General features: G+C 45.2%; 4 protein-coding genes across 8 annotated transcripts; 3 read left to right on the forward strand and 1 right to left on the reverse strand.

The window, feature by feature from the left end:
* The first annotated feature begins 1170 nt into the window (after positions 1-1170).
* LOC101773060 (probable serine/threonine-protein kinase PBL25) lies at positions 1171-3242 on the forward strand. Its single transcript, XM_004961760.3, has 5 exons — positions 1171-1409; positions 1521-1696; positions 1785-1974; positions 2067-2458; positions 2672-3242. The coding sequence occupies exons 1-5, from the start codon at positions 1220-1222 to the stop codon at positions 3053-3055; spliced, it is 1332 nt and encodes a 443-aa protein (XP_004961817.1). The 5' UTR covers positions 1171-1219; the 3' UTR covers positions 3056-3242.
* A 1804-nt stretch (positions 3243-5046) lies between these two features.
* On the forward strand, positions 5047-8878 carry LOC101773467 (protein BUD31 homolog 2). Of its 3 annotated transcripts, XM_012844279.2 has the most exons (5): positions 5047-5355; positions 6241-6346; positions 7356-7458; positions 7542-7729; positions 8373-8878. In XM_012844279.2, the coding sequence occupies exons 3-5, from the start codon at positions 7365-7367 to the stop codon at positions 8526-8528; spliced, it is 438 nt and encodes a 145-aa protein (XP_012699733.1). In that variant the 5' UTR covers positions 5047-5355; positions 6241-6346; positions 7356-7364; the 3' UTR covers positions 8529-8878. The 3 variants fall into 3 exon arrangements, with proteins under 3 accessions (XP_012699733.1, XP_004961818.1, XP_004961819.1); XM_004961761.2 differs by lacking the exon at positions 6241-6346; XM_004961762.3 differs by lacking the exons at positions 5047-5355; positions 6241-6346 and adding an exon at positions 6407-6425.
* Positions 8879-8975: 97 nt separating this feature from the next.
* Positions 8976-18765, forward strand: LOC101774435 (SAC3 family protein A). Of its 3 annotated transcripts, none has more exons than XM_004961765.4 (13): positions 8976-9738; positions 10322-11149; positions 12300-12752; positions 13025-13123; positions 14222-14325; positions 15173-15341; positions 15575-16039; positions 16154-16294; positions 16578-16637; positions 17191-17321; positions 17404-17537; positions 17620-17852; positions 18096-18765. In XM_004961765.4, the coding sequence occupies exons 1-13, from the start codon at positions 9685-9687 to the stop codon at positions 18192-18194; spliced, it is 2970 nt and encodes a 989-aa protein (XP_004961822.1). In that variant the 5' UTR covers positions 8976-9684; the 3' UTR covers positions 18195-18765. The 3 variants fall into 3 exon arrangements, with proteins under 3 accessions (XP_004961822.1, XP_004961823.1, XP_012700314.1); XM_004961766.4 differs by having other exon boundaries at positions 15176-15341; XM_012844860.2 differs by lacking the exon at positions 8976-9738 and having other exon boundaries at positions 10549-10691; positions 10784-11149.
* A 1441-nt stretch (positions 18766-20206) lies between these two features.
* On the reverse strand, positions 20207-22037 carry LOC101775371 (protein GPR107). Its single transcript, XM_004961767.3, has one exon. It carries the CDS (start codon positions 21891-21893, stop codon positions 20505-20507), a length of 1389 nt encoding a protein of 462 aa, XP_004961824.1. The 5' UTR covers positions 21894-22037; the 3' UTR covers positions 20207-20504.
* Between the last annotated feature and the right edge of the window lie 2521 nt (positions 22038-24558).

The raw sequence follows: 24558 nt of genomic DNA on the forward strand, positions 1-24558 counted from the left end.
AATAAAAATTGCTGTGATTTCTGAACGATTAGCTGCGCAAATTTGGCTTACATATAACTGTCATCATAGTGGAGTAAGTCGTCAAGGAATGCGCACCACGAACGTCTAAGGTCTAAACTGTCAAGGCGTGAGGCCCGAGCATAACACAAGAAACTCTGGCACTGTGGAAGTAGAACACATGGTACTGGAAACTCTGGCACTCTGCTCAGGTGCTCATCGTGAGCTAACGTGCTAGAACAAAAATAAAGCTTAGGAAAAAGCTGTCTTCACAGTGACCATAGTAAGACGAGAAGAAATGCGCACCACGAACATGTAAACTGTCAGATTAGGTGACGAGCAAACATGAATGTGACGAAGCACACCGGTTCTCATCCGAACAGAAGACAAGAAACTTTAGCGCTTTCACCTAAGTAGAACACATGGTGCTGTAACTGTTAGTCTGATACTATTAGCTTGCAGGAGATTCAGCTAACGTGCTAGGACATGTACTCCCATACAGCACAGCGACGTTAATCACGTTTGGAACATAACAGAAGCCTGCAATGCAAATTCTTGTTCGGAGCCAGACACGGCCGGCGAGGCGTCCCGGCTGGCCAAAGCAAACCATGCAACGGCAAACCGGCAGCAACGAGGAAAGGCGCTGTCGTGCCTCCGTTCCCGGCGTTGCTTCAAATACGCGCGCGGCCTGCATGTTCCCGACCCCTCGTTTCGGGGCGCTCCTCGCTCGGTCCACTCCACCCGCCAAACTTAGCCTGCCCCCCTCCCTCCCGCCTCCCCTCCATCGGTCTCCTCCCCCGATCCCCCTTCTCTCTGGGAAGGGGCTCTTGGATCCCTCGATCTCCAAGGCCTTCCTCCCATTGCCACTGCCACCGCCACCGCCCGTCTCCCCCGTGGTGGTCTCGTCCCGCTCTCCGGCCGCCCGATCGAGCAAAACCGCCGCTGCCACGCTCCCCACCACCCCTTGCTCCGCCCCGGCCGGTCGGGTTCGGTCACTTTGGCGCGCGGCGATCGAGGCCGGTAGCATGGCGTTCCACGAAGTGGAGTCGACGGCGCGTCGGTGCTGAGAGGCCAGGGCATCGGCGCGCGGTGACGGCGGCCGGCGGCTCGGTCCGTGCGTGTGTGCGTGCGCGCCTCTCGGCCTGATCGAGTCGTCGCTCGCCCGCGCCCGCCCGGCGCCCACAAAGTCGCAGCCACGGGGAGGCGCCGAGGGAAAGGGAAGATGAGCTGCTTTCCGTGCTTCGGCGGCGGAAAGAGCAAGAATGACGACGCCGACGCGGAGGGCCCGGACGCGCCGGCCACGGCGTCCAACATGACGCCGCCGCCGATGGTGCAGGCGCCCGCCGCGTACTCCCCAGCGCCCGCGGCCTCGGCCGCTCCATCAGCCGCGGCGCCGCCCAAGCCCGGTGGCGGTGAGAGAGCCCGCCGCAGCTTAGATTTTTTTTTTAATCGATTGATTTCGATCGATCGCGTCCAAATCTCGCAGCTCTAACGCCGAGTCGATTTGATTTCTCGCCACGCAGCCAACAACGCGGACCCGTCTTCCGTCGACGACGCGTCGCTGCGAGCCGCCATCACGGCGCAGGCGTTCGCGTTCCGCGAGCTCGCCGCGGCCACCGATCACTTCACGCCGTACAACCTCGTCGGAGAAGGCGGCTTCTTCCGGGTCTACAAGGGCAAGTTAGAGAAGAGCGGCCAGGTACGCAAACGCCACCGCGTCTCACGCTCGCGCATCTTTCTGACACTGGTTGGGCTCTGAACGGATCAAGCATGCTGCATTGCACCAGACCGTGGCCATCAAGCAGCTGGACAAGCACGGCTTCCAGGACAACAAGGCGTTCCTGACAGGGGTCGCCAAGCTCAGCCAGCTCCACCACGAGAACCTCGTCGACATCGTCGGCTACTGCGCCGACGGCGACCAGCGGCTGCTGGTCTACGAGTCCGTGCCCGCCGGCACCTTGGAAGACCACCTGTACGGTACGTGCACGGTGCACCACGCACCTCCCTAACCACTTCAGGATTATGGACGGTGCTGAGACTGTTTGCTCGTCGCCGCCGCTGCGCGCCAGATTTGTCGGCGGGCAAGAAGCCGATGGACTGGTGCACGAGGATGAAGGTGGCGTACGGCGCGGCGCAGGGGCTGGAGTACCTGCACGAGAAGGCGAACCCGCCGGTCGTGTACGGGGAGTTCAAGGCGTCCCACATCCTCCTCGACGAGAGCCTCACGCCCAAGCTCTCCGACTTCGGCCTCGCGCAGCTCGGCCAGGCGGGCGGCAGCATGCCGGTGGCGTCGCCGATGATGGGTTCGTTCGGCTGCGCCGCGCCGGAGTACGACCGGAGCGGGCAGGCCACCATGAAGTCCGACGTGTACAGCTTCGGGGTCGTGCTCGTGCAGCTCATCTCCGGCAGGAGGGCCGTCGATACCAGCAAGCCTGTGGCCGAGCAGAATGTGGTCACCTGGGTAAGTCAACGACGCACTTCTGTTGGCAGTGTACAGGTTTTTTTGATTCTATAGCAGTTACTGAAACTCTGACTCTCTCAATTTCAATTTGCTGGTATTTTCTCAACTTTCTTTCGTCACCTAATGTTGTTTTTACATTGTGTTCTTAAATATAGAACGCTGGATTTCTGAACTTAGTTCTGAAATGTTTCTATCTGCATTACACATTTTCAGGCCATGCCAATGTTCAAAGACCAGAAGAGATATCACGAGCTGGTTGATCCACTCATCAAAACCGAGTACCCAGCCAAAGCGTTGAACCAGGTGGTCGCCATGGCAGCGATGTGCTTGCAGGAAGAGGACTCCGTGCGACCACTGATGGCCGACGTCGTCATGACGCTGGGCTTCCTCACATCTATGCCGCCAGATCCACCGGCCCCTGTTGCTCCACCGGCCACCGCCCCAGAGCCGAAGAAAGACAAAGGACGATCGGACGATCATTCCGACTCGTCGTCAGAATCTTCGGACGACGACGAAGGCAACGAGGACGAGGAGGAGGAGGAGGAAGCCGATGAGCTTTATACGAGCAGGAGCAGGAGCAATGATACGAGCCGATGAGCAATGACTCGTCGTCAGAATGTGGAAGGGCATGGAGGTGAAGTGGCTTGATGCACTTAGGAGTATCGTGTAAAGGAGTTCAGTGCGTGGACTGGCTACCGAGAGGTCGTGGCAATGTAAATTTGTGGGGGTGTTCATAAGTGAGTAATGTTTTTTTTAATGACGGGACATCTAAATGTGAGCTTATGAATCATACACACTGATGAATGGTACACATTTTTCAATCTGATCTGTCTCTCGTATTATCATCTCACACATACAAAACACATGGTCTGAAAACTCTCCCTCCTCTACATTTGTAGCTCCAATGGCTATGGAAGATAATGGAATATGACCGTACCCAAAGGAAAAAGCTAAATCACGCTATGTTGCGCAGCAGCGTGAAAGCGCAACCGCTGGAGGCCCACAACATGCTTTTAGGGTGGTGGGTTGACTAACATATTTTAATATTGTATGCGGTATTTGGTGTTAAGTAACTAGGCTGACGCATGACAGACTCGTTGTGGTCTCCATCGGATCCATAGCATGGAATTTGCCCGCATACTTATCTATTTATTTGATCTCTTTGAAACATGATAACTTTATTGTAGACACTCAATTTTCAAATCCGTTTGCACCATTGTGTTCCTCATGACAAGATCTATAAAAATTGAAAAAAATTTATATGGTGGCAACTTATGTTGAATGTGTAGTAGGTAGTTATGTATTAAGTGTCTGGCAACTTATATCTCACCCATCAATGAACTATGTTGATAAATTGTTACAGACATAATTTGTTCAATTAACACTATTACCTAAAATATCTATATAAGATGATTCATTATCTCTTTATAATTTGATACATTATCCTTGTACAAGTTGTTGCATTCACGCCTCTACATGAGTTGTAACATTATAAAAGTTGTGATAAACTTCTACGTAATTTGATATAGTAAAGTTCATACGATAATTTCTCCATGATTCTTAAATGTGTAGTAGAGATACAAGTCATTACATAGTTGCTATATGTCCATACAGTAATTTTCCACTACACAAACAAAAGAATATGTTATCTTAAAATTACAGTATAAATTGCTACACAAATCATACATAAGTTAGCACTGTCATTCAATATAAGTTGTTATTAGCATAAGATGACTTCAAAATATATTAAAAGTGAATCTTGTTTTGTAGGTCTGCAAACGGATTTGAAAACAGACACTCAACAAGAGAATAATGCCAGTTTAAAGAAAATACAACTATTTTTTTAACCTGTCAGTGCAATGATATCACCCACAAAGCAACTTCCCCGTCCTGCATGTTGCGACATTGCGTGTGCGCATGCCAACCAAGCAAACTACAGGACACATGGCGGTACTGGATAGGGTCGCGCGCTATTCTATTATGCGACTAGTCGCGCGTTAGCTCGGTCCATACCCAAATATCCCAACAAACTTGGAGGCAGGATGTCACCAGTTGATCGTTTTTTCCTCAAATAATGGAGGAAAGTTTAGACTTTATCCCCTAGTTACAAATAATAATAGCTAAATAATGCACAAACTTAAAAAGAAATAGGAGTACCTCCCAATCTTTAGTCACTGTTGTTATACTCTTATCTTATCTTATTGCAGTCAAAGCATGAACGTGTGATTGTCGTCAAATGAATATAATTGTTATCCTTTTCGACTTTAGCCATGTTGTTATTGTATCGTACTGTATTTTTTTAAGGTTATATTTTGTAACAAAGAGCAGCAAAAGTATTATAGAATGGTTATTCAATTGCGCTAACTTACTTTCTTGTGAATGCTGTACTTCTTTACTGCATAACCAAAGATTTACAGAGCCACGTATTGTTGCATAGCTAAAGAAGATAAAGAAGGTCCGGCAAGTTTACTTACAGTTGATTATTTGATTTTTTTCTTCGGAATTGCCGAATTGGTGGGACGAGGACAGAGCAAACGGGCCTCGTTTTAGCTTTAGCCCAAGCATCAGGGGGTATCCAGACGCTGGCCGCTGGGCCAGTGAACCAGGGATCAGGTTCTGCCGTTCCGGACCCGTTTGCCCCGGTCTTGTCCAACCAAACCCGGCGGCTCCGTCGCTCTCCTCCGTTCCCCGCCGCCAGTCTCGACCGAGCCGACGATCTCCGCTTCCGCCGCCGCCGACGAACCCACCGCCATCTCCGGTTGCGGCCTCGTCATTCGGCAAGGTCCTCAACATCCCCGCCGTTGCTGACGTTGATTCCGGCCGATCTCTTCTACGCCGTCGTCGTCGTCGGAGGACCTCTCTCCGAGCCCGTCCTCCTCGCCAGTCCCAACCTCGAGGTACGGACTTTTATCCCCGAATCACTCGGTTGCTTCTCGCTCTTGCTCGGAGTACCAGCTTACTGTCCTGTACAAATTCGGGTTGGTTTATCCCCGAATCCCTGCCCGATTTTTGCCCTAGATCCCCAAATTCTCACTGTAATGTTTTAATTGATCTTTCGTCGAAAAAAATGTTTTACTTGATCCTTGCGATGATATGCGAGGTTCTCATTTACACTGTTTTACTGTCAGTGGCCCTTCCTAAAGAAGATGAAACGTTGAATTATGTTAATTGTTAAAACAGAGGGGATAGTATTGGATTATTTAGAAGTTGATTCTCATTCTCAGCATGAGCATTGAGGTTCGATTCCCTAAATCATTCTTTTTGTCAGTGAACATGATCCATTTATGTGTATTAGTTCACTTGCAGTATGTGAAACGCTCCTCAGTACTTGGTGCGTTTGTTGCCAGCTGAACTTTTAGTTTGATTTTGATGCTCCTGGTTGCCTTGGACTAGCCATGCTGCTTAGATCCTTGGGTACAGATGTATGGAGTTTTTAATGGATAGTGGTTACCACAGTATATGGTATTAACTGTATAAAAACCAGGCACATATATACATAATGTCTGATCTCTGATGCATGCATGTACTGCACCAGTTGTCTGGCTACCAAGTATGAATTTATAGTCTAGATGAACAAGAACCCTGCAAGCATAGCAGTTTTGATAGAGTCATGAGTGACCATAAACTGAGTTAGGGAAAAAATGTTATTAATTGCAGTTGCTTCCTGTATACCCAAACCAAGATAACCTGGAATTGGAAAAATAAAGAGGCTTAGGAATGTCTTATGCCAGATAATCACATAATCAGGGGATGGATGAGGGATAAGCCCTGTGAATTTGCAGGCAGAGGATCAGTGCTGCAAAGACTGGTGGAAGAAGCTCAGGCAAGCTGTTTCTTGCTGGAAGCTTGGATTTACCCATCGAAAAGTTCTTGGAGAGAGGGAGGAAAGTAAGAGATATTTCGGAAATCCAACTTACATGGCTTCTTCAGGGAATTTGTGTTTTGCTTGCACTGTCATGCATGAGTGGTGAGTGTTCCCCAGCCCAACCTGGGAAAAGTTCAGTTTCTTTTGGGCTGAATGGTGCTCCACAAGCTATCTGGGCTGGGACACTGGAAGGTTTTCACACTGAAAAGGATCGAAACGAAAATTTGAACAAGGTGCAGTTTGCCTAATGTCAGCGTGTTGCTGTCCAGGGCCACTGTAGGCCTGGTCCAGGCACAGGTCATTTTCGGGCTTCCTTGACTGGGCACTTTTTATCAGGTTTAGTTTTTTTTTTACTAATTAGCGTCTACTGGTATCATCTGCATTTGTGTACACTGTTGTAGTCCAGACTGGCAGTTGCAGTTGCAATGTTTGAAAATGTTTCTGTTATATGTTTTCAAACACCCAGGTGGTTGGTCTACGTCCAGCTTGACTTGTGTGCCATGAAATGTTACAATGCCACGCATATGCTAAAGCAAGAACTCGACCCAACTAGGAGGAACTACGTGGCATTGTGAATAGCAAGAATAGGCACCCAAATTTGAGTCAAGAGGACTTGAACTTGGGTGGTGGGGGTGTACACCCACACCTCCCACCTACTATGCTAGGCTCAGTTCCTATACATATTAGCAGTAGATATCTGAGCAGTGTGAATATTCAGAAACATATTATCAGTTTTTGCAATTCCTACGCAATCATGCTTTGGATGTGTGCTTCTGTATGTAAATCCTATATGCATAATTGCATATAACATCCTAATTTATATCATACTCCCTCTGTTTCAAATTATAGGTCGTTTTGGCTTTTCTAGGTTCATAGATGTTTGTATGCATCTAGACATACACTATATTTAGGTGCATAGCAAAAACTATGCACCTAAAAAGCCAAAACGACCAACAATTTGGGACGGAGGGGTAAGTATTCTGAATCCGTCCTCCTTATGTCTCTCACTAAATATTATATCTTATCTCACAGATTTGAGACATGCCTAAGATAAAGACAAGCCGTGTGAAATATCCTGAAGGATGGGAGCTTATTGAGCCAACACTTCGTGATTTGGAGGCCAAAATGAGGGAAGGTGTGAACTTAGTGTATTATATGTGGATCTTTTAGTACACATATTTTCTCTGATAGGAGTAGTAATGTGATTTTCTCTTGCAGCTGAAAATGATCCACATGATGGGAAGAGGAAGTGTGAAGCTCTATGGCCCATCTTTCGTATTTCTCATCAGAAGAGTCGCTACATATACGATCTTTACTATCGAAGGAAGGAAATATCAAAAGAGCTATATGAGTTTTGCTTGGACCAAGGCTATGCTGATCGCAATCTGATTGCAAAGTGGAAAAAGGTTGGTGAGCATACTCACTAGTACTCGCGCTTTGTTTTGATGGTTTTACGAAACTGTGACTGGAATGCTACTCCCCGCCTTAAGCCTCATCAAGTGAACAAGTAAAACCTTGGCAAGCAGAATGCTTTTTCTGGATGCAGCCTTTTCCCACTGACTATCTGTACTTAAATAAGAACACAATTCAATGCTTGCTTCTTACATTTTTCAAGCTTTTGCAAGTACTTATTTCTTTAGGGAAGAATAAAGCTCCTGCTATTAGCTGGGTGTGTGGGTGTACTTTGAGGAATAGTTTACTTTGTCCAAATTCAATTGTAGAAATTGCTTGAAAGGTACTTTGTGGCTTCACCCATGCAGTTGTATGTGTACTTGTGGGCGTCGTTTGTCATGTGAAATTTCTGAAAGACACAATCTTTAGTGATTCACTCATTAGGGGCATGCTCAGATACCTTTCCTTCTCTCACCAGTCCCTATCCTTTTACTCCATACCCTGAACTGCACTATCTTTCTTTGTGCAGCTGCCATAGATCTAATGTGAATCTACGCTTGGATTCTACTACAATTTGTTCAATTGTGTACTGTTTGTATTCTATTACTCGATTCTTTGGATCACTACTAACAATTTTCTTCTTGAGTCCTTCTGCAGCCAGGTTATGAGCGCCTCTGTTGCCTCCGATGCATACAAACACGAGACCACAACTTTGCAACCACTTGCGTCTGTAGGGTCCCCAAGCACCTCAGGGAGGAGAAAGTGATAGAATGCGTCCACTGCGGATGCAAGGGTTGTGCCAGCGGCGATTAATAAAAGCTTTCGGTCTCGTGGTTGGAAAATAATCTCAAAACTAATCGCTCAAGATGCTTCGTTATACTTGAGCTCCTATTGAAAAGTTGAAAACAAACATCGTACAACCAGGTGATTACAGCTTGTGCAATGGTGTGGGTGTCGAGACGTGCCAGCAGTGATTAAAGTTTCCTCCATCTCGTGGTTGGAAAATAATGTCAGAAGATATGTCTCGTTGTATTTGATCTCCGTTGAGGACACAGTGTAATCGGTTGATTTCAAATTGTGCAATGTATTGTAAAATCAAGTGACTGTTTTCATTAAGTTTACAAATATTTGTGACTACAGTGATTTACCATTCGTTACTTTAACAGCTGGTACGGCCATTATTTGTGATTATACTGACAGATGATACCATCATCATCATGGGATTATTTTCCGTCAGCACCGCCATTCTTCGACGGTTAAGCCACACGCCCTCACCCCACACAACCTCTCTATCCCTCGCCTTTGTTAAGAGCCGCCGGCGTCCTCTCCAATCTAACTACTGACCACCGGCGTCACCCGAGTCGCCGGCTACCTCCGCCCGTCTCGCCTGAGAAGGCCACCAATCTCAACACCTCACCTGTTCCTCAACCCGTTTTCCCCGACGTCCTACGCTCGCCGCCGCCCGCGTCGTCGGCGTCGCCGCTCTCCTCGCTCCCTCCCCGCGGAGCCGCCGCCGCCTCCACTGACCGCTCCGACACATCCCCAACCCCAAGCCACTTCCCACTCTCTTCTCCGCAGCCGCGACCCTCCGACGCGGGCGCCGCGGGGCGGGGCGGCGGCGGCGCGCGGGGCGTTGACGACACCCGAATCCAACCCGCAGGCCGCAGCGGGGCGCGCCCGAAAAGGGCAGGAGCTCCCTTTTCCGTTTCCTGCGTCATCTCCTCGCTTTCCGCGGAAGGAAAACCTTTTTTCTTCTGTCCCAAAAAAGAGAAAAAAAATTCACCGCACGGCTTAACGCACGCGATTGCGATTCGTCGTCCAGTCACGAATTCTTTCCCCCCTCGCTTCTGGTTCGTTCCCCGCGTCTGATCCGTTTCTCCTCCGCCTCCTCGCCGCGGATCGAATCGCGCGGGCGTGTGGCGGCGGCTGTGGTTGGTTGACTGGTTGCTAGGGTTGGAGCTCCGGGAGGATGGCGAGCCACGGCGCCGGGGCGGCCGCTGGATCCGACGCCCCCCATGCTGAGGTACCGATGTGACCCGACACATGTTTGTGTATTTTTTTTGAGGAACCAACGGTTGTTTTTTGTTTTGGTTATCGTAAACTTGAATTCTGATTCCAGCTAATGTCCATAGATTATGATGTAGTTGGCTTTTGCCATGGATATGGTGTAATTAGGAGTTGAGGAGCGTGTGATATCTGACATGTTAGTTATTCGGTCAGAGAATTTCTTTTGCGTGATTGGTTATGCAATATATTGTGCCATGGACTGGGTGGGGATATAGCTACAATGATGTTCCACTGCTATTAAATTGAGCTAAGTTAAACTGATTAAATAATTAACAAGGATTTCTCTGAGAGTTGTATTTGTACCATTTTTTTACCACTCTGGTATTTTATTCTGTTGTAGAAAGTCATGAGTGCCTTGCTATGCTTCAGTTACTTGTTAGAAAGAATTATGTAGCATGGAATTTAATAGAAGTCTACTCAAACCATTGTTCTACTGGTGATTTCATGGGTCTTAATTCGTCTATCTTTAACCCCTTTAGAATCTCTATTTAGATTAGAGAGTTGCACACTGAGAACGAAACTTTATTTGGTGATGGCAGGTTGTCAGTATGGGACAGACAAATCCATCTCCTTATCCACCTCTATCTTCCAGTCATCAATCATGGTCCTCTGCGAGTGGGTCAGCAACAGTTTCATGGAACAATCCAGTGGACAAACCTAGCCAAGATACAGTTTACTATGATCCACAAAGGGATGTATCAGTTGCAGGAGGGAATCAAAATGTAGGCAGCAGTGCACCTCATGCAGCCCAGCTGAGTATGGGGGTGGCAGATTCATCCCATTCTCATGTGCCCTACTCTAGTTCAGTTCAACATGGCTACAATCCTGTAGAATATGCCAACTATTATTATAGCTACCCACAAGCTACAAATGATTCTTCTGTCCAGCAAGGAGCAAACCAACATCCAGGTGCAGCTTATCAGCCTCTTACTTCATTTCAAAATTCAGGGTCTTACATTGATCCTACAAGTAACACATATTACAATGCTGGGGGTCATCAGACTGTGCCAGGATATGGAAGCAGCAACTACTATTATCAGAACAGCACATGGAATGGTGGAAGCTCAGGGAATAATTATGCTCAATCATACCAAAGCTACTCATCGTCTGATACAAATGCACTCCAGAGTTCCACTTCAATGCCTGCCAATTCTATACCATATCAGCAGCAGTATAACCAGTGGCCATACTATTACAATCAATCTGTGCCAAGTGCTTCTAGCAATCCAGTTGCTGGAAAGAGTACTACAGATAATGTAGCAGTTAACAACTCCTCTGGTTATTCCTATCCTAATAGCCAGCCACCTCCGCCAGGCACGACAGCATGGAAAAGTAATTCAATTGCTTCTGTTGCACCTCCTATGCAGGTATTTTTACCTCCTTTCACTACAAATTCTTACTTGATGTACATAGCTTTCTTCATGATATTCTGAAAAATGATTTCTCAGAAGTATGTGCTGTCTGGTTCTGTTATTTTTTAATCCTTTTTGAATAATGCACAGTAGAGCAATGCACATCTTAGAAGGGTTAATTTTATTTTTGACATCAAATTGGCCCCTAATTCTGTTTCTGCTGTTCATTTTATCACCTTCTGGTTTTACTACCCAACTTAGGGGTCAAAATTATCCCGAAGAAGAATCCGAAACAAAAAAAATGATTGTCATATAACAACTAGTAATTTCATTGCATTTTTGCAAGCATATTTTATTGAATCAGCACGCCACATATTCAACTTAGTCATAATTCTTTCCATACATTTCAGTGCAGCCACTCTAATTGAAATATAGCTTTACAAAGTAACACATGCACATCATGATATTGCATATTACAATCTGTAGTGATTGCTTTTATGAGTTATGCATGGATGTCTCGTGGCACTAGCACCGATTATTGTGTTGGATAGCATGATGAAACATACTTAAACAATTATTACATAGCATATGAACAAAGATGAATATTCTATGCTGAAGTGGAAGGATGTTGAAATAAAAACTAAGATGATTCATTCCAAAACATACCACTCCAGTGGTGGGCTTGAATAAGATCATTGAGGAGGCTAAATTAAGATAGACATGCATATTTATATTTTTGTTCGCATCTGAGTGGTCAAACTAATATTTTGCTATGTTACTTGTTGAAAATGGTAGGGCTATGGCTATCCTTAGTTCCTCCAAGAAGCTCCACCATGGCCCATTCCTTTCACCAAAAGATATCAAGTGATCTTTTGACTTTTTAGTTTAGTTTAGTTTTAGTACATGAACCCGTTGCTCTCTAATTGATGGCCTGGCTACCAAGGCTATCTTTTTGTTCTCTTTTACGTTAACATTTTGCATTTGCTGAAGCATGGCTTGATAATATTTAATATAGAGATATGAAGACATTGGAGCTCTTCTATTGAAACTTTACAGTGCTCTTCCATTATGCTTATTTAGAACAACATCTTTTGTTGTTTATGACGTTTTATTTATTTTTAATTGTGTGAAGAGTTCTCATCATCTAAATTTCATCATGCTTCAGGTCCCAGGCGTTTCAGGACTGCAAAACCAATACGCCAACCAGGCACAAGACCATCATGCCAACCAGGTGCCAGGTGTTCAATGGTCTCAAGACCATTATGCCTACCAGGCACAGGCATACCCTCAGAAGACCATGAACTCGAATCATGCGCCGCTAAGCAACCCTGAAGATCAACAGAGGACTGTAGAGCCTATAGGTCGAAGCTCCAATACTCTGTCGAACCATGTTTCTGAAAATTTTCAACCAAATTTGCAGGGTTCCGTGACAACAAATACCTCCAGTGAAAGCAAAATACAGATTCCAACCAATCCTCGAATTGCTCCTGGTTTCTCTATGGTGATACCGAAGAGTGAGAAGAAAAATTTAGGAGCTGATTTATCAAAGAAACCTGCCTATGTTAGCGTCTCCATGCCAACAAATGATGCTAAAGCAACTCAAGTTGGTCCTGATGCTGTAATGTTCTGTTCTCTTCTCCACTTAGGAAATGATGATACACAAAGTAAATAGCATTAAAGAAAGCTGAAATTGCATAATAATTAACTAATATTCTGATTGTCAGGATTAAATTTATACAGTGTTTGTAAGTGTCAATCACTTAATTATTTGGTAAATAAGAATAACAAAAAAAATACTATAGCTGGGTGTATGTCTGTATTACCTATCAAAGTAAATAGGATGTTTTGGTACTCACATATTAATCATGCATTTTCATTTCTCCTGTTTAGAGATCTATCCCGTTTTCCCTCCGAAATTATACTATAAGGAACCTCAATCGTTGCAAAGATGATGCACAAAGGGCAGCCTGCCAAAGTATAATGCTAGAGGTAAGTCTTAATTTTTGTTCTTAATTTCTTGCTCATCAGTTGCTAGGATTTTCATGCCAAAAAAGGACAACAGGGTTGCCTTGCTTTCAATCATATGGATGGCCCTGGCCCATAAGGCCATCATAGTTGAAGCCGTCGCCAGCGTCTTTTGATAAAATTTGGTTAGCGAAACAGTGTTGTTTCAATTTGAAGAGTCAAATCATTCAACCTCGCCTTCTCCCTCACATCCCTCTCGGAGAGCACTCGCACGTACTCTCGTGACATGGGACTACAAAAAGCTCTAAGGAAGAACCAAAATTACAAAAGTAGTTGGCGACACCACCAAGAATGCTTGCATCCTATTGCGTATTTCTCACCACTATTAGCTATGACTTGAATACGCTTATATGCATCTAATGACCCGCTATCTCTTGTCATGCATTTGCCACACATGACCATGTCTTAACACCGAGAGACCACTATGAACGCATGCAAACCCATGCATGTATTGTATCACAACATGATCCTAAGTTCCTAACTAATACTAACACCGCATCATGATCCATCACTTTCTCCATATCCACAAGCTCTAGTCATCTACTCCCTCCGTTCCAAATTGTAGGTCGTTTTAGCTTTTTTAGGTTCATAGATATTATTATGCATCTAGATATAGTGTATGTCTAGGTGCATAATAATATCTATGAACCTAGAAAAGTCAAAATGACCCACAATTTGGAAAGGAGGGAGTAACCAACTAGCCACTACTGCATGCATGCCTCTCATGCGCATGCATCCTCATGATCCAAACCTCTACACACGAATAAAGACAACTTGACAGCTAGCTAATCATACACTTGCATGCACAATACTTCAGTGTACAAACTCAAACCAACTAACTCAAGTTTAGTTTCCAACATCCATGAGTATGGATGCAGCCATTCTGAAGCGAATGGCTGATTTCAAGCTCCTACTTGTACACTCTTCAGTTATTGGGGCCACCAATATGCTTATGCTTCAGTTTTTTTTTCGTTTGCTAGAGTTTTCCCTGCTACATCAATTCGGATTTGATAAATCGACTCTGTAATTTCAGTTGTTCTATTTATTTTTCTTTAATTTCAGATCACAAGAAAAGCTATCGCTGATGGAACCCTTCTTACTAAGAATTGGGATACTGAACCACTACTTCCTTTGCCAGAAAGTGTTGTTGGCATGACGGAGGCAAGGTGTGCATGCTTCTTATCAATGCCCTTTCTTGAAATCAAATAAAGTTTCTGGATGCTGGCAATTTGGTGCTGTTGAAACCTTAAATGTAATAATGTATTGATTGATGCGATTTTATTGAAAGTTGTTTTGGAACTTTTGTATCACACAGTGGCACAGCCAAAGTTAATTTTTCAGATCACATCTTCTCAACAGTACTGCCTTTTGATTAATTCTATTATCAGGTGCTGACACCTTAAAAAAATATTAACCTAAGAAAAATAATACTAGTCTTTTTTTCTTAATATAACAGTCAGTAATCAGATGACCTGAAAAGAATTATGGACTTCTGCACTTAGGATATTTCTAGCGCTCAAAACTATAAAAGGAGCATGATTTTAGTTATATTGTCAAAGCTATTCAATTAACTGCCCTGATTGATTACTATTGTCACCACCTCTTCTTTATTCTTTTTCCTGAGGCTCTAGCTCTTGCTGGGTTCATCTCTAGCCTATCCCAACTTGCTTGGGACTAAATAAAAGGCTTTCTTCTACTTGTTCTGTTTAACCGGTTTTTATTACCAAGTGTAGTTCAGTAGAGTATACGTAATGGAATAAAAGAGACACCTAAAAGACTGTTACATGTTCTGGTATGGTTAGAGGGACATCGGTTCCTTGATTGCCGAAAGTTCTGCTTGTATACTTAAGAAGCTGGATCTATAATTTTGGTCCTCAAAAGTGGTTAATCATCTATACTGCTGTCCATTTTACATCTGTTATACTTGCCCTAGGTTCATGTCATTCTTTATATTTTCTGTGCTTTACAGAATTGGATAGTTTAGTCCCATTTTCTCATTTTGTTTCTTTGCAGCAGTGCAAATCATTCAAATCCCTTCTCATCAACAGCTACTCCAAGGAAACGTGTGAAAAGCAGGTGGGAGCCTGCTGTGGATGAAAAAGTTACCAATAAGGTGGAACAAATAGCAAAAGGATTGGCCAACAGTAATATACACATTCCTTTTGAACCTAAAAGTAGAACGGTAAGCATTAATCTGTTGTTGTAAAAAATTTTCTTTAAACTGCTAATGTACAGACGGAATGGGCTCCCCGTTTCATTATTTCTGACTTCTCATTTTCCAAACTGCCATTATCAATCTATTTCCTTTTTCACTTTCTTTTCCCTTTTTGTTGGTGGCTCCTGTTGGGTTTCAACTTTAGGCCTGCCTAGACTTGCTTGAGACTAAGAGGCTTTGTTGTTGACTTGTTGTATCAGGGTAGCAGTTGGGATCATGGGAAGTTTCTCCAGTCTCACCAAGCACCTTTAAACAAAGTCAATCAGAGGCCTGCCAAGAAGCAAAAAGTCACTAGTAATTCAAGTCAAATACAGAATGGAAATGCTTCAAGTGACAGTGATAAGGAGCAGGATCTAACCAAATATTATGCCAGTGCAACCGCACTAGCAAATTCACCCGAGGAAAAGAAACGTAGGGAGCATAGATCTAAGCGTTTTGAAAGGAGTCAGGATTCATCATTAAAATCAAGAAACTCTTCTGCAAATAAAGATGCAATGGCTAATATGCATAGAAGAAGGGCTATTTCGTCTCAACTTAGTAGAACTTATGAAGATGGCACTAGGGCTGTGGAGGATATGGATTGGGATGCACTGACAATCAAGGGAACATGTCAGGAAATTGAGAAAAGATATCTACGCCTTACATCGGCACCTGATCCATCCATAGTAATAACACACACCAATTGTCTTCCTGAACTCTTGACTGAAAAGTGTTACTGATTTGCTGATGTTTGATCTTTTCTACTCTTCGCCTTACTTCTCTGAATATGTCCTTTTCAGGTAAGGCCAGAAGAAGTCCTGGAGAAGGCCCTTGCAATGGTTGAAACATCTCAAAAGAATTATTTTTACAAATGTGATCAATTAAAATCTATTCGCCAAGATCTTACGGTTCAGAGAATCCAGAATGAACTAACCGTAAAGGTAATTTGCAACTCTGCGTAGCATCCTGCATTCCTTCTGTGCCTGCTAGGTTATTATTAAGTAGAGAAATGAACATTGTCTATTTTACGTACTACTGACAGTGACTTAAGAAATTACACTTGATATGCTATTTATACCAAATCTAGAACTGACCGTAAGAAATATCCGTTAATCTTGTGCGCTTCCGACCGTAAGAAATATCCGTTAATCTTGTGCGCTGGCCACTGGGGCATCAGTTCAGCAATGAGCAATGATTTTATAACATTCATATTACTTCTTTCAGGTTTATGAAACTCATGCCCGTTTAGCAATGCAAGCTGGCGATTTACCTGAATATAACCAGGTATGCCTGTTTTTCTACTTGATCTACTTCTTTAATATCAATTATGGAATGATTGTACGTTCGTTCTGCTAGTAATCTTGTAATTTTGTATGGTTCATTAAATATGTATAAATGGGGATGCAAGTTTCCTAATTTTTTGGTCGCTCCAAAACCCACTCAACTGAACTAAAAATGAACCTCCTCCTAATTCCTATTAATTTTTCTTTTGGATGTGGAGTGCAACTGAACAAGAATGGTGACCCAACTATCCATTGGGTTACCCACTTCGTCATTAGGTTTAGAAAGTACTTTGTACAGGTTGGATTTTGCTTTTCCATTGGTATTCACTTTTTGGCAATCCCAAGTATTACAAGGTTGGGTAAACTGGTTTGTCGCTGATCTTCAGTCCGGCAGATCACTGGTACTGCTACTGATTCAGGAAAGCTGACTGGCATTAAAACTTGTTGCTTACAAAATTTATTTTTGCAATTTTAACGCAAAATACAACCTAGAAAACGGCACTAGTGCTTCATGACTGTCATAGTCCTAACTATTTCTGCCTCAACTCTTGCAGTGCCAGTCACAACTGAAGAGGCTATATGCAGAAGGAATCAAGGGTTGCTATTTTGAATTTGCTGCTTACAATTTGCTCTGTGTCATGCTGCACTCTAATAATAAACGGGACTTGCTGTCATCAATGGCGAGGTATCATGTTGTAAATACTAGCCTATCATATCCCAATGTCAGTTCTAAAGTGGGTCGTAAAATGACATTTTCATTGTTTCAGCTTATCAAAAGAAGCCAAACAAGATGCAGCTGTTAAGCATGCCCTTGCAGTTCATGCTGCTGTTTTATCTGGCAATTATGTCATATTTTTCAAACTATACAAGAAGGCGCCCAATTTGAACGCATGCCTTATGGGTAAAGTGCAATCTAGTATCTTTTGTGTCACTTATGAACTGGTGTTCTTGGTTGCTGATGCAGTAACCATTCTTTTGAACAGATCTATATGTGGAGCGGATGCGCTTTGAAGCCATGAAATGCATGTCTAGATCATATCGCCTAACTGTACCTGTGGGATATGTTGCACAGATTTTGGGATTCTTGAGAACAGATAGTGAAGGTTGCACGGCCGATGTGAATGATGGCTTAGAAGAATGCGAGAAATGGTTGAAAGCGCATGGAACAGTACTTTCAGTAGATAATAACAGTGGAGAATTGCAGATAGATATGAAGGTATTAATCCTCCCTCCCTCCATCTAACTATCTTGAAGATGATGCGAGGGTGAAGCTGAAACCCCAACTTGGATGGTTTAGTGTAAAATCTCTGTCAGTGCTTAAGAACTGTCTAACAGTAGTGATAGATTGTCTTGCTGAAAATATATTATATCCTGTCCCCAGCCTTGACTCTAGCGGTCTAGCTGTCTTCAGTCTTCTACATCTAACTTGCTTTTTTTTCCCCTATGTGTTTCTGCACAGGCTTCTTCTGCTACGCTTTACATGCCGGAGCCAGAGAATGCAGTTGCACACGGTGATGCATCACTGGCCGTCGAGGACTTTTTGGCACGGACATCGTAAAAGGTGTAGCAGCGACAGGCTGACAGTGGGTACTACTACTTGGTAGTATTGGTGCTGAGCTGTGGACATACTGCACTTCCCCCGTAGAAAATATGCAACGGGAGCTTCAAATGGAGCAGCTCAAGGATGCTTACAGAGGTCGAGAGCTGGAACAAGGATGTGGTCATCTGATTCTGAGTTCTCGCCACTTGCTATAATCGACCCCTTCATCTAGAGCTGCTTCTGAAGAGCTTCGTTGAGTGGGCAAACCCTGAAGCAGTGCTGTCCGCACGAGCCACCAGCGCGGAGCTGCAAGTTTATGCGTCGAGGTGGCGTTGTATCACAGGTTTACTTAGGTTTACTTACCGCTTAGAAGGCCTCAAGTGTAGGAAATATCGAGAAACATGACCAAGAAGCATACACAGAATACATGTATGTCTTTGGGGGCACCTTTTTCTGGTTGTGGCTGCCCCATTGTCCGCAGAAGAGTGTAAACTATTTTTTCTTGCACATAACGTTGTTTTCCTATAGAAATATATCTTACATCATTCGAGAGGAACCGAGTACTAATACTAAATATTTCATTCATATTACCTCTTGCGCATATTGTGATGGCCCGAAATGATGTGATAAATTTCTGCTGCCTGCCTGCCTGCTGGATAACTGGATAAGGAAACCTGGCCGATGTTGCGCCGTGTGGGCGGCTCGCGGCCCTGAATAACAGGACTGGCGGGGCGGGTTGGGTTTGCCCGGCGCCGCGCGCGAGGCCTGGTGCGTCACCGTCCTCGCCAGAGTTGAGTGCTCTTCAAGCTTCAGCGGAATAGTGTCCTACCTCCTTTAGTCTCTGGTAGTGGTAGTAGTCCCCAACCGAATGCCGCCCCCAACCGAATCCGGCATTCAGCCGGTAACACGGTACTGAAACACTAAACAAAGAACAATTAGGTGAGGTGTGAATAGTGGATCCCGGGCGCAGCTCACGGCAATTATGTCACCACCGACGAAACTAAGCGATTCCAGCCTTTGGTGTCAGTGTCACTGTCAGTTGGTAACCGCTCGCCTAAAACGGCCAGCACCAAACCTATGTAACTAGCTCTACTCCAGCTCCCAGTATCCATCTAGTCGACGATCAGATTCACCATTTTCGCGAACCAATCTCTGCTCCCACTGTTCTGATGCGCCAGAAGATGCATCCGGTAAGTACCCTCTTTTTTTTCGAAATAGGGTAAGTACCCTCTTTGGCCACTCAAATTTCCGTCTTTACGTGTGTGGGAAACATTAGCAAAGCTACATGACGGTAATGTGCATTTTTATGACCTTTAGGTAGGTGTTCCCACTGGATAGTGGGAGCATTGTGGTTGTGCACCTGACCATAGTGTTTAGACGTACATTTGCCTACCTAAGCAAAGGTTTCATTTAGATAAAATATATAAACGAAATTCTTAGCGATTTCAACATGGGGAATGTGCCCCAGGACACTTTACACTGTTGCTTTTAGGCCAGCTAATCGACGAGATTCTGCCTTGATTTTAAGCTTCTCTTTTCGAGAGTTTTTCTGGATGTTTGCAGTAGTAGTTAGGAGCTTGGGACTGAATGATCCCAATGTGTGTCGCCAATCCACAACCAGCACGCCAGAAAAAAGGTGGACACTGGACAGTGATGCACTACCAAAGCACAAACTATTAGCAAAAGCAAGGTGTCCCATCCATTACACATGCTCAGCTGAAAACCAGCAATGCAATGCTTAAGAATGGTAGTACGTGTACGTGTGTGACCATAGGCAATGGTAGCTAGTAGACCAAGACTCGCAAACTGGAGACATGTAAAGGATGCAGCAAAGCAAAGCATTGGAGGTATTCAAAAGATGTAGTACAAGGTAGGCAGGATAAGGAATGACTCGACTTCCACATGCAATTACTGGAAAATCATCTGACTAGAACATCACATCGATTTTATTTTTACAGTAGTATACCAGAAGCAGCAGAAGTCAAATGTGCCGAAACGACGAAGATGGCTTACCACAAACATGCAGCAAATTTCAAACTACGAAACAGGAGTAGTTGTTGCTCATTGATATATTTGCATTGCAAGTAAGAAGACTCCCTGGAATAGGGTATAAGTTAAGTAATCTGCATTTCATCAGTAAAATACTAAAATCTGAAATCTACAAGAGGAACAAAATAATCTCATATCCCTGCAGTACATACACCACTATGAGCTATGTCCTGGCATTTGCAAAGTATGATCAAGATCACAGGGAGAAAAGATCAAACGTGGCGCGGCGACCGATCCCACTGCTGAGTTCAACCCATTCTTGTGAATCGCTGCATCTCTTCATAGCTCAAAATCCTCTTCCCGGAGCGCCTCTTCCCGGAGTACCATTTCTGCAGCCTCCTCTTCATCATCATCGAGTGAGAAGTAGTGGCTCTTCTCGGCCGGCCTGAATGTGTAGAACATGAACAGGTAGAATGCCAGGGTGGCCACCTCCTCTGCCAAGATGCTCACCCACCGGTACTTGTAGGTGGCAATGGTCTTGAGCGCATACACGACAATCCTAGTGAAGTACAGGTACCCAATCACCACGACATAGAACTGCCGGAACAAAGTGAGCTTGGAGAGGTTGCGCGCCGCCTTGCCATCGGTCTTGGATGTCTCCCTGAGAGACCGGATCGACCACACAACCGGGAAGAGCACGGCGCAGCAGCACGCGACGTCCACGAACAGCAAGATCTGGTTCCATGTTACCCAGCCCTGAAAGAAGGGCCCGGTCTCCCCAATGACCGCGGCCGCGATGTTCGCGGTGACCTGGAGAGGGATCACGGCCATGAGCACCTTCTTCTCCCGGTCCTGCAGGACCGGCTTCAAGAAGGACCACCCGGTGCCGACCAGCGCGATCACCGCGAACAGAATGACACCCTTCACCAGCTGGAAGAGGTAGAAGGCAACGTCCCACCCGTGCGGCGTCCCCGTGACGCGGATGTAGTGCTGGTCCTCGGCGGCTGAGAGGCAGTAGAGTAGGCGCGCGACGAGGAGGCCGGACATGAGGTGGTGGATCTGGTGCGCGGAGACGCGGTCGCGGGAGAGGGTGAGGTACCCCCAAGCGGCGAGGAACGCGACGTAGCAGAAGGCGAAGAAGCCGTAGATGGCCGGCACGGGCGCCTGGCCGACGGGGAGGTAGTCCTTGAAGCCGTCGGCGTTGACGTTGTACATCTCGGTGCGGACGCGCATGGAGACGAGCGCCTCCGGCGCGCAGTTGGCGAAGAAGAGGGTGTACTCGTCGGGGCGGGTGACCGGGAAGGACTTGTTGTAGTGTCCGCCCTTCATGTCGTGGAAGGTGAAGAGCTTCTTCACGTAGGGGCTGGAGAGCACGCACCCGGCGCCGGCGCCGCCGGAGCCGCCGTCGGGGTCCTCGCCGCCGCCGTTGGTCGCCGCGGCGCGCTTCTCCCGCGTGGGCCCCTCCCGCGCCTCGTCGATGGCGTGGAGGAGGGACTCGTCGGAGAGGAGGAAGAAGCCGAGCTGCTTGGGGTCCGCCCGCGCGACGGGGGAGGAGACGGCGGCGCCCGTGACGATGATCCGGACGGCGCCCGACTTGGAGAAGCCGAACTTCTCGAACATGATTGAGGAGCGCGGGTCCTCCCGGAAGGACTCCGTCTTGATCTCGGCCGCCGCGGGGAAGGCGAGTGCTCCCGCGACGGCGAGGAGGATGAGGAGGCGCGCGGCCATGGCGGGAGCGGTGGCCGCGGCGAGATCTGTGGGGGTCGGCGGCGGAAGATTGGGGCGAGACGAGTGGGAGTGTGTCGGTCACGGCCTCACGGGTGAAGCGTCGGAAGGGCCTTTTTTTAGCAGGCGTAGGGATCGGATGCGCTTTGAGATTGGTGTGCGTTTGGTAGGTGTTTGACTTCAGACTTGAGCAGGTGACTGGTGGAAACTGGAAAGGAGAGCGAGGGTCCGCTTGGATCCCTCGCTCAACACCGTATGGGTTTGCTGTCACGGATAGCTAGCGAGGTCATGAGTTTGATGCGCAGCAAGATTAAGATTTTCTCATTAGGGGGCGTGGATAGCAAGGGCTAAAGTTCTGTCACATCGAATATTCGGATGCTAATTAGGATGACTAAATATGTGTTAATTATAAAACTAATAGCAAAACCCCTAGGCTAAATCGCGAGACGAATCTATTAAGCCTAATTAATTCATCATTAGCGAATGGCTACTGTAGCACCACATTGTTAAATCATGGACTAATTAGGCTTAATAGATTCGTCTCGCGATTTAGCCTAGGGATTATGCAATTAGTTTTGTAATTAGTCTATGTTTAATACTCCTAATTAGTGTCCAAACATCCGGTGTGACAGGGGCTAAAATTTAACCCATGCCTCCCAAACATATATTATTATATATTATTTTGACAGTATTAGATTCATAATTTTTATTATATATCTGGACATAGTATGTATAGGTGCATAGAAAAAATATATTTAGAAAAAGTAACAAGGATCTACAATTTGAAATGAAATGAGTGGTTCTCTCTAGATTAAAAGAGCCAAATCGGCTTGCCCGACTTGGCAAGCAGGCCTTGAACCGCGGCGTCTAGGTCCTGGTATGACCGTATTGGGGTTCTTTTGATTTGATTTGGGGTACCGAATTTTCTTGAGAAATTTATAGAGAAACAGTTTCTTCTTCAAAGAGAAGAGGATTATATTAACAATGGATTCCGGCAAGTCTTCAAATTACATGAATAAATCTGAAAAAAATCTAAAAAATACAATTAAAAACTTTCATGTTCTTCTTGCTCTCTTCTTATCTCCGATGAAAATACAATTTTTGTTTTCATTGGGGACTGAAATAATTTCACACGTTTACACAGAGCGGAAGTGCTGGAAGTGAAGTGTACTGCAGAACTAGAAATGTAAGTTGATGCCGTGGGGAAATTGATTTGACATTTGACAAGGATCGAACTGCGCCGTTGAGTCTTGCGTGCATTGCATGTTTTTTTCCTTGTTTGGATACGCTTCTTCTAGTCATGCTTAGATTATAATCTAAATAAAGATTTTCTCGCTTGTAGTTCAAATCTCTGAAGCAGCTTACTACATAAACAAGAATCGATAAAAATAAGTAAAGTATTTAGCAGGATTCATGCTTTTTCCACGATAGGACGCTTATAAACGGAAACAAACAGCACCTCGGCACCTTTGGTGCGCGCGCGTGCACATTACGTACACGAGAAATTGAGACTGCTCAGCACGCAGCGCGCAGACAGCGATGATCTACCACAGGCCCAGAGAGCCAGTTCATGGGTCGTGGCCCCGCGCGGTGGTTGGGTTAGACGGGATGGGCTGTTATTCAGTAGGCTATGCTGGGCAGGCCCATTGAGAAACAAACAGTTGGTGAGGTGCTGATTATGGGGCCGGGTTAGGGAAGAATAGTTAGTGTGGTTGATCGTACCAAGCTGTGCACAACATGATGCACAATATATTCATATGGAATCTCTTGTCCCCTTTGGGTGTTTGGATACACCCCCATAAACTACTTTAGTACCTATCACATCAGATGTTTGGATACTAATTAGGAGTATTAAATATAGTCTAATTATAAAACTAATTGCACAGATGAAGTCTAATTCGCGAGATGAATCTATTAAGTCTAATTAGTCCATGATTTGATAATGTGGTGCTACAGTAACCATTTGCTAATGATGGATTAATTAGGCTTAATAGATTCGTCTCCCGAATTAGTATAGGGGTTCTGCAGTTAGTTTTATAATTAGCTCATGTTTACTCCTCCTAATTAACGTCCGAACATTCGATGTGACCCTCCTAAAGTTTAGTACCTCGCATCCAAACACCCCCTCAGATTACCAAGGCCAGCATCTGGTTCTGGCCACCTGCTGAACTTACTGCTGGATAAAAAATCATTTGCATCTCTGAAAGCTGGAACTGCAGCTGGTGATTCGATTTTGAACCTGATAATGGAAAAATTAAAGAAAGCAGGGAAATAGCCATGCGGTCTTAGCTTGACTCTGTTAAATTTACATATCCCAGGTCCCAGCACATGCTAAGCAAAGAAACACTGATGAATGACTAGCAGGTGCCGGAGCTTGCAAGGCAACGGGAGGAAATCATGTGTCAGAAGCTCACAAAACAACACAACGCTCGATCTTCTTTTCCCTGATCTCTACCTTGTAGCTATGGTCGTGAACGTGAAATTACCGAATCAATTTCCGATAAATGCCGGTGCATGCCGGTGAATCTTGCACAGTAGATATCTTTGAACAGAATCGCGAAGTCGTAACAATCTTGCTTTTTTTCAGCGTTAGTATTTGACTTGAGGTACTCCAGAAGAAAGCTACTCTCTCTAACTAGTAATCCGCGGAGTCCTGGATCCGGTCCGT

The sequence above is a fragment of the Setaria italica genome, chromosome III, assembly GCF_000263155.2.
Source record: "Setaria italica strain Yugu1 chromosome III, Setaria_italica_v2.0, whole genome shotgun sequence".
NCBI classification, from domain to species: Eukaryota; Viridiplantae; Streptophyta; class Magnoliopsida; order Poales; family Poaceae; genus Setaria; species Setaria italica.

Excerpts from the sequence above, each read along its gene's own strand:
- LOC101773060 (XM_004961760.3), top strand. The coding sequence starts at position 1,220 with ATGAGCTGCTTTCCGTGCTTCGGCGGCGGAAAGAGCAAGAATGACGAC. Across the intron at positions 1,975-2,066 it reads CTTGGAAGACCACCTGTACG|ATTTGTCGGCGGGCAAGAAG; the intron begins GTACGTGCACGG and ends GCTGCGCGCCAG. Across the intron at positions 2,459-2,671 it reads AGCAGAATGTGGTCACCTGG|GCCATGCCAATGTTCAAAGA; the intron begins GTAAGTCAACGA and ends ACACATTTTCAG.
- LOC101773467 (XM_012844279.2), top strand. The coding sequence starts at position 7,365 with ATGCCTAAGATAAAGACAAGCCGTGTGAAATATCCTGAAGGATGGGAG. Across the intron at positions 7,459-7,541 it reads GGAGGCCAAAATGAGGGAAG|CTGAAAATGATCCACATGAT; the intron begins GTGTGAACTTAG and ends TTTCTCTTGCAG. Across the intron at positions 7,730-8,372 it reads TGATTGCAAAGTGGAAAAAG|CCAGGTTATGAGCGCCTCTG; the intron begins GTTGGTGAGCAT and ends GTCCTTCTGCAG.
- LOC101774435 (XM_004961765.4), top strand. The coding sequence starts at position 9,685 with ATGGCGAGCCACGGCGCCGGGGCGGCCGCTGGATCCGACGCCCCCCAT. Across the intron at positions 11,150-12,299 it reads CTGTTGCACCTCCTATGCAG|GTCCCAGGCGTTTCAGGACT; the intron begins GTATTTTTACCT and ends ATCATGCTTCAG. Across the intron at positions 16,638-17,190 it reads ATTTACCTGAATATAACCAG|TGCCAGTCACAACTGAAGAG; the intron begins GTATGCCTGTTT and ends CAACTCTTGCAG.
- LOC101775371 (XM_004961767.3), bottom strand. The coding sequence starts at position 21,893 with ATGGCCGCGCGCCTCCTCATCCTCCTCGCCGTCGCGGGAGCACTCGCC.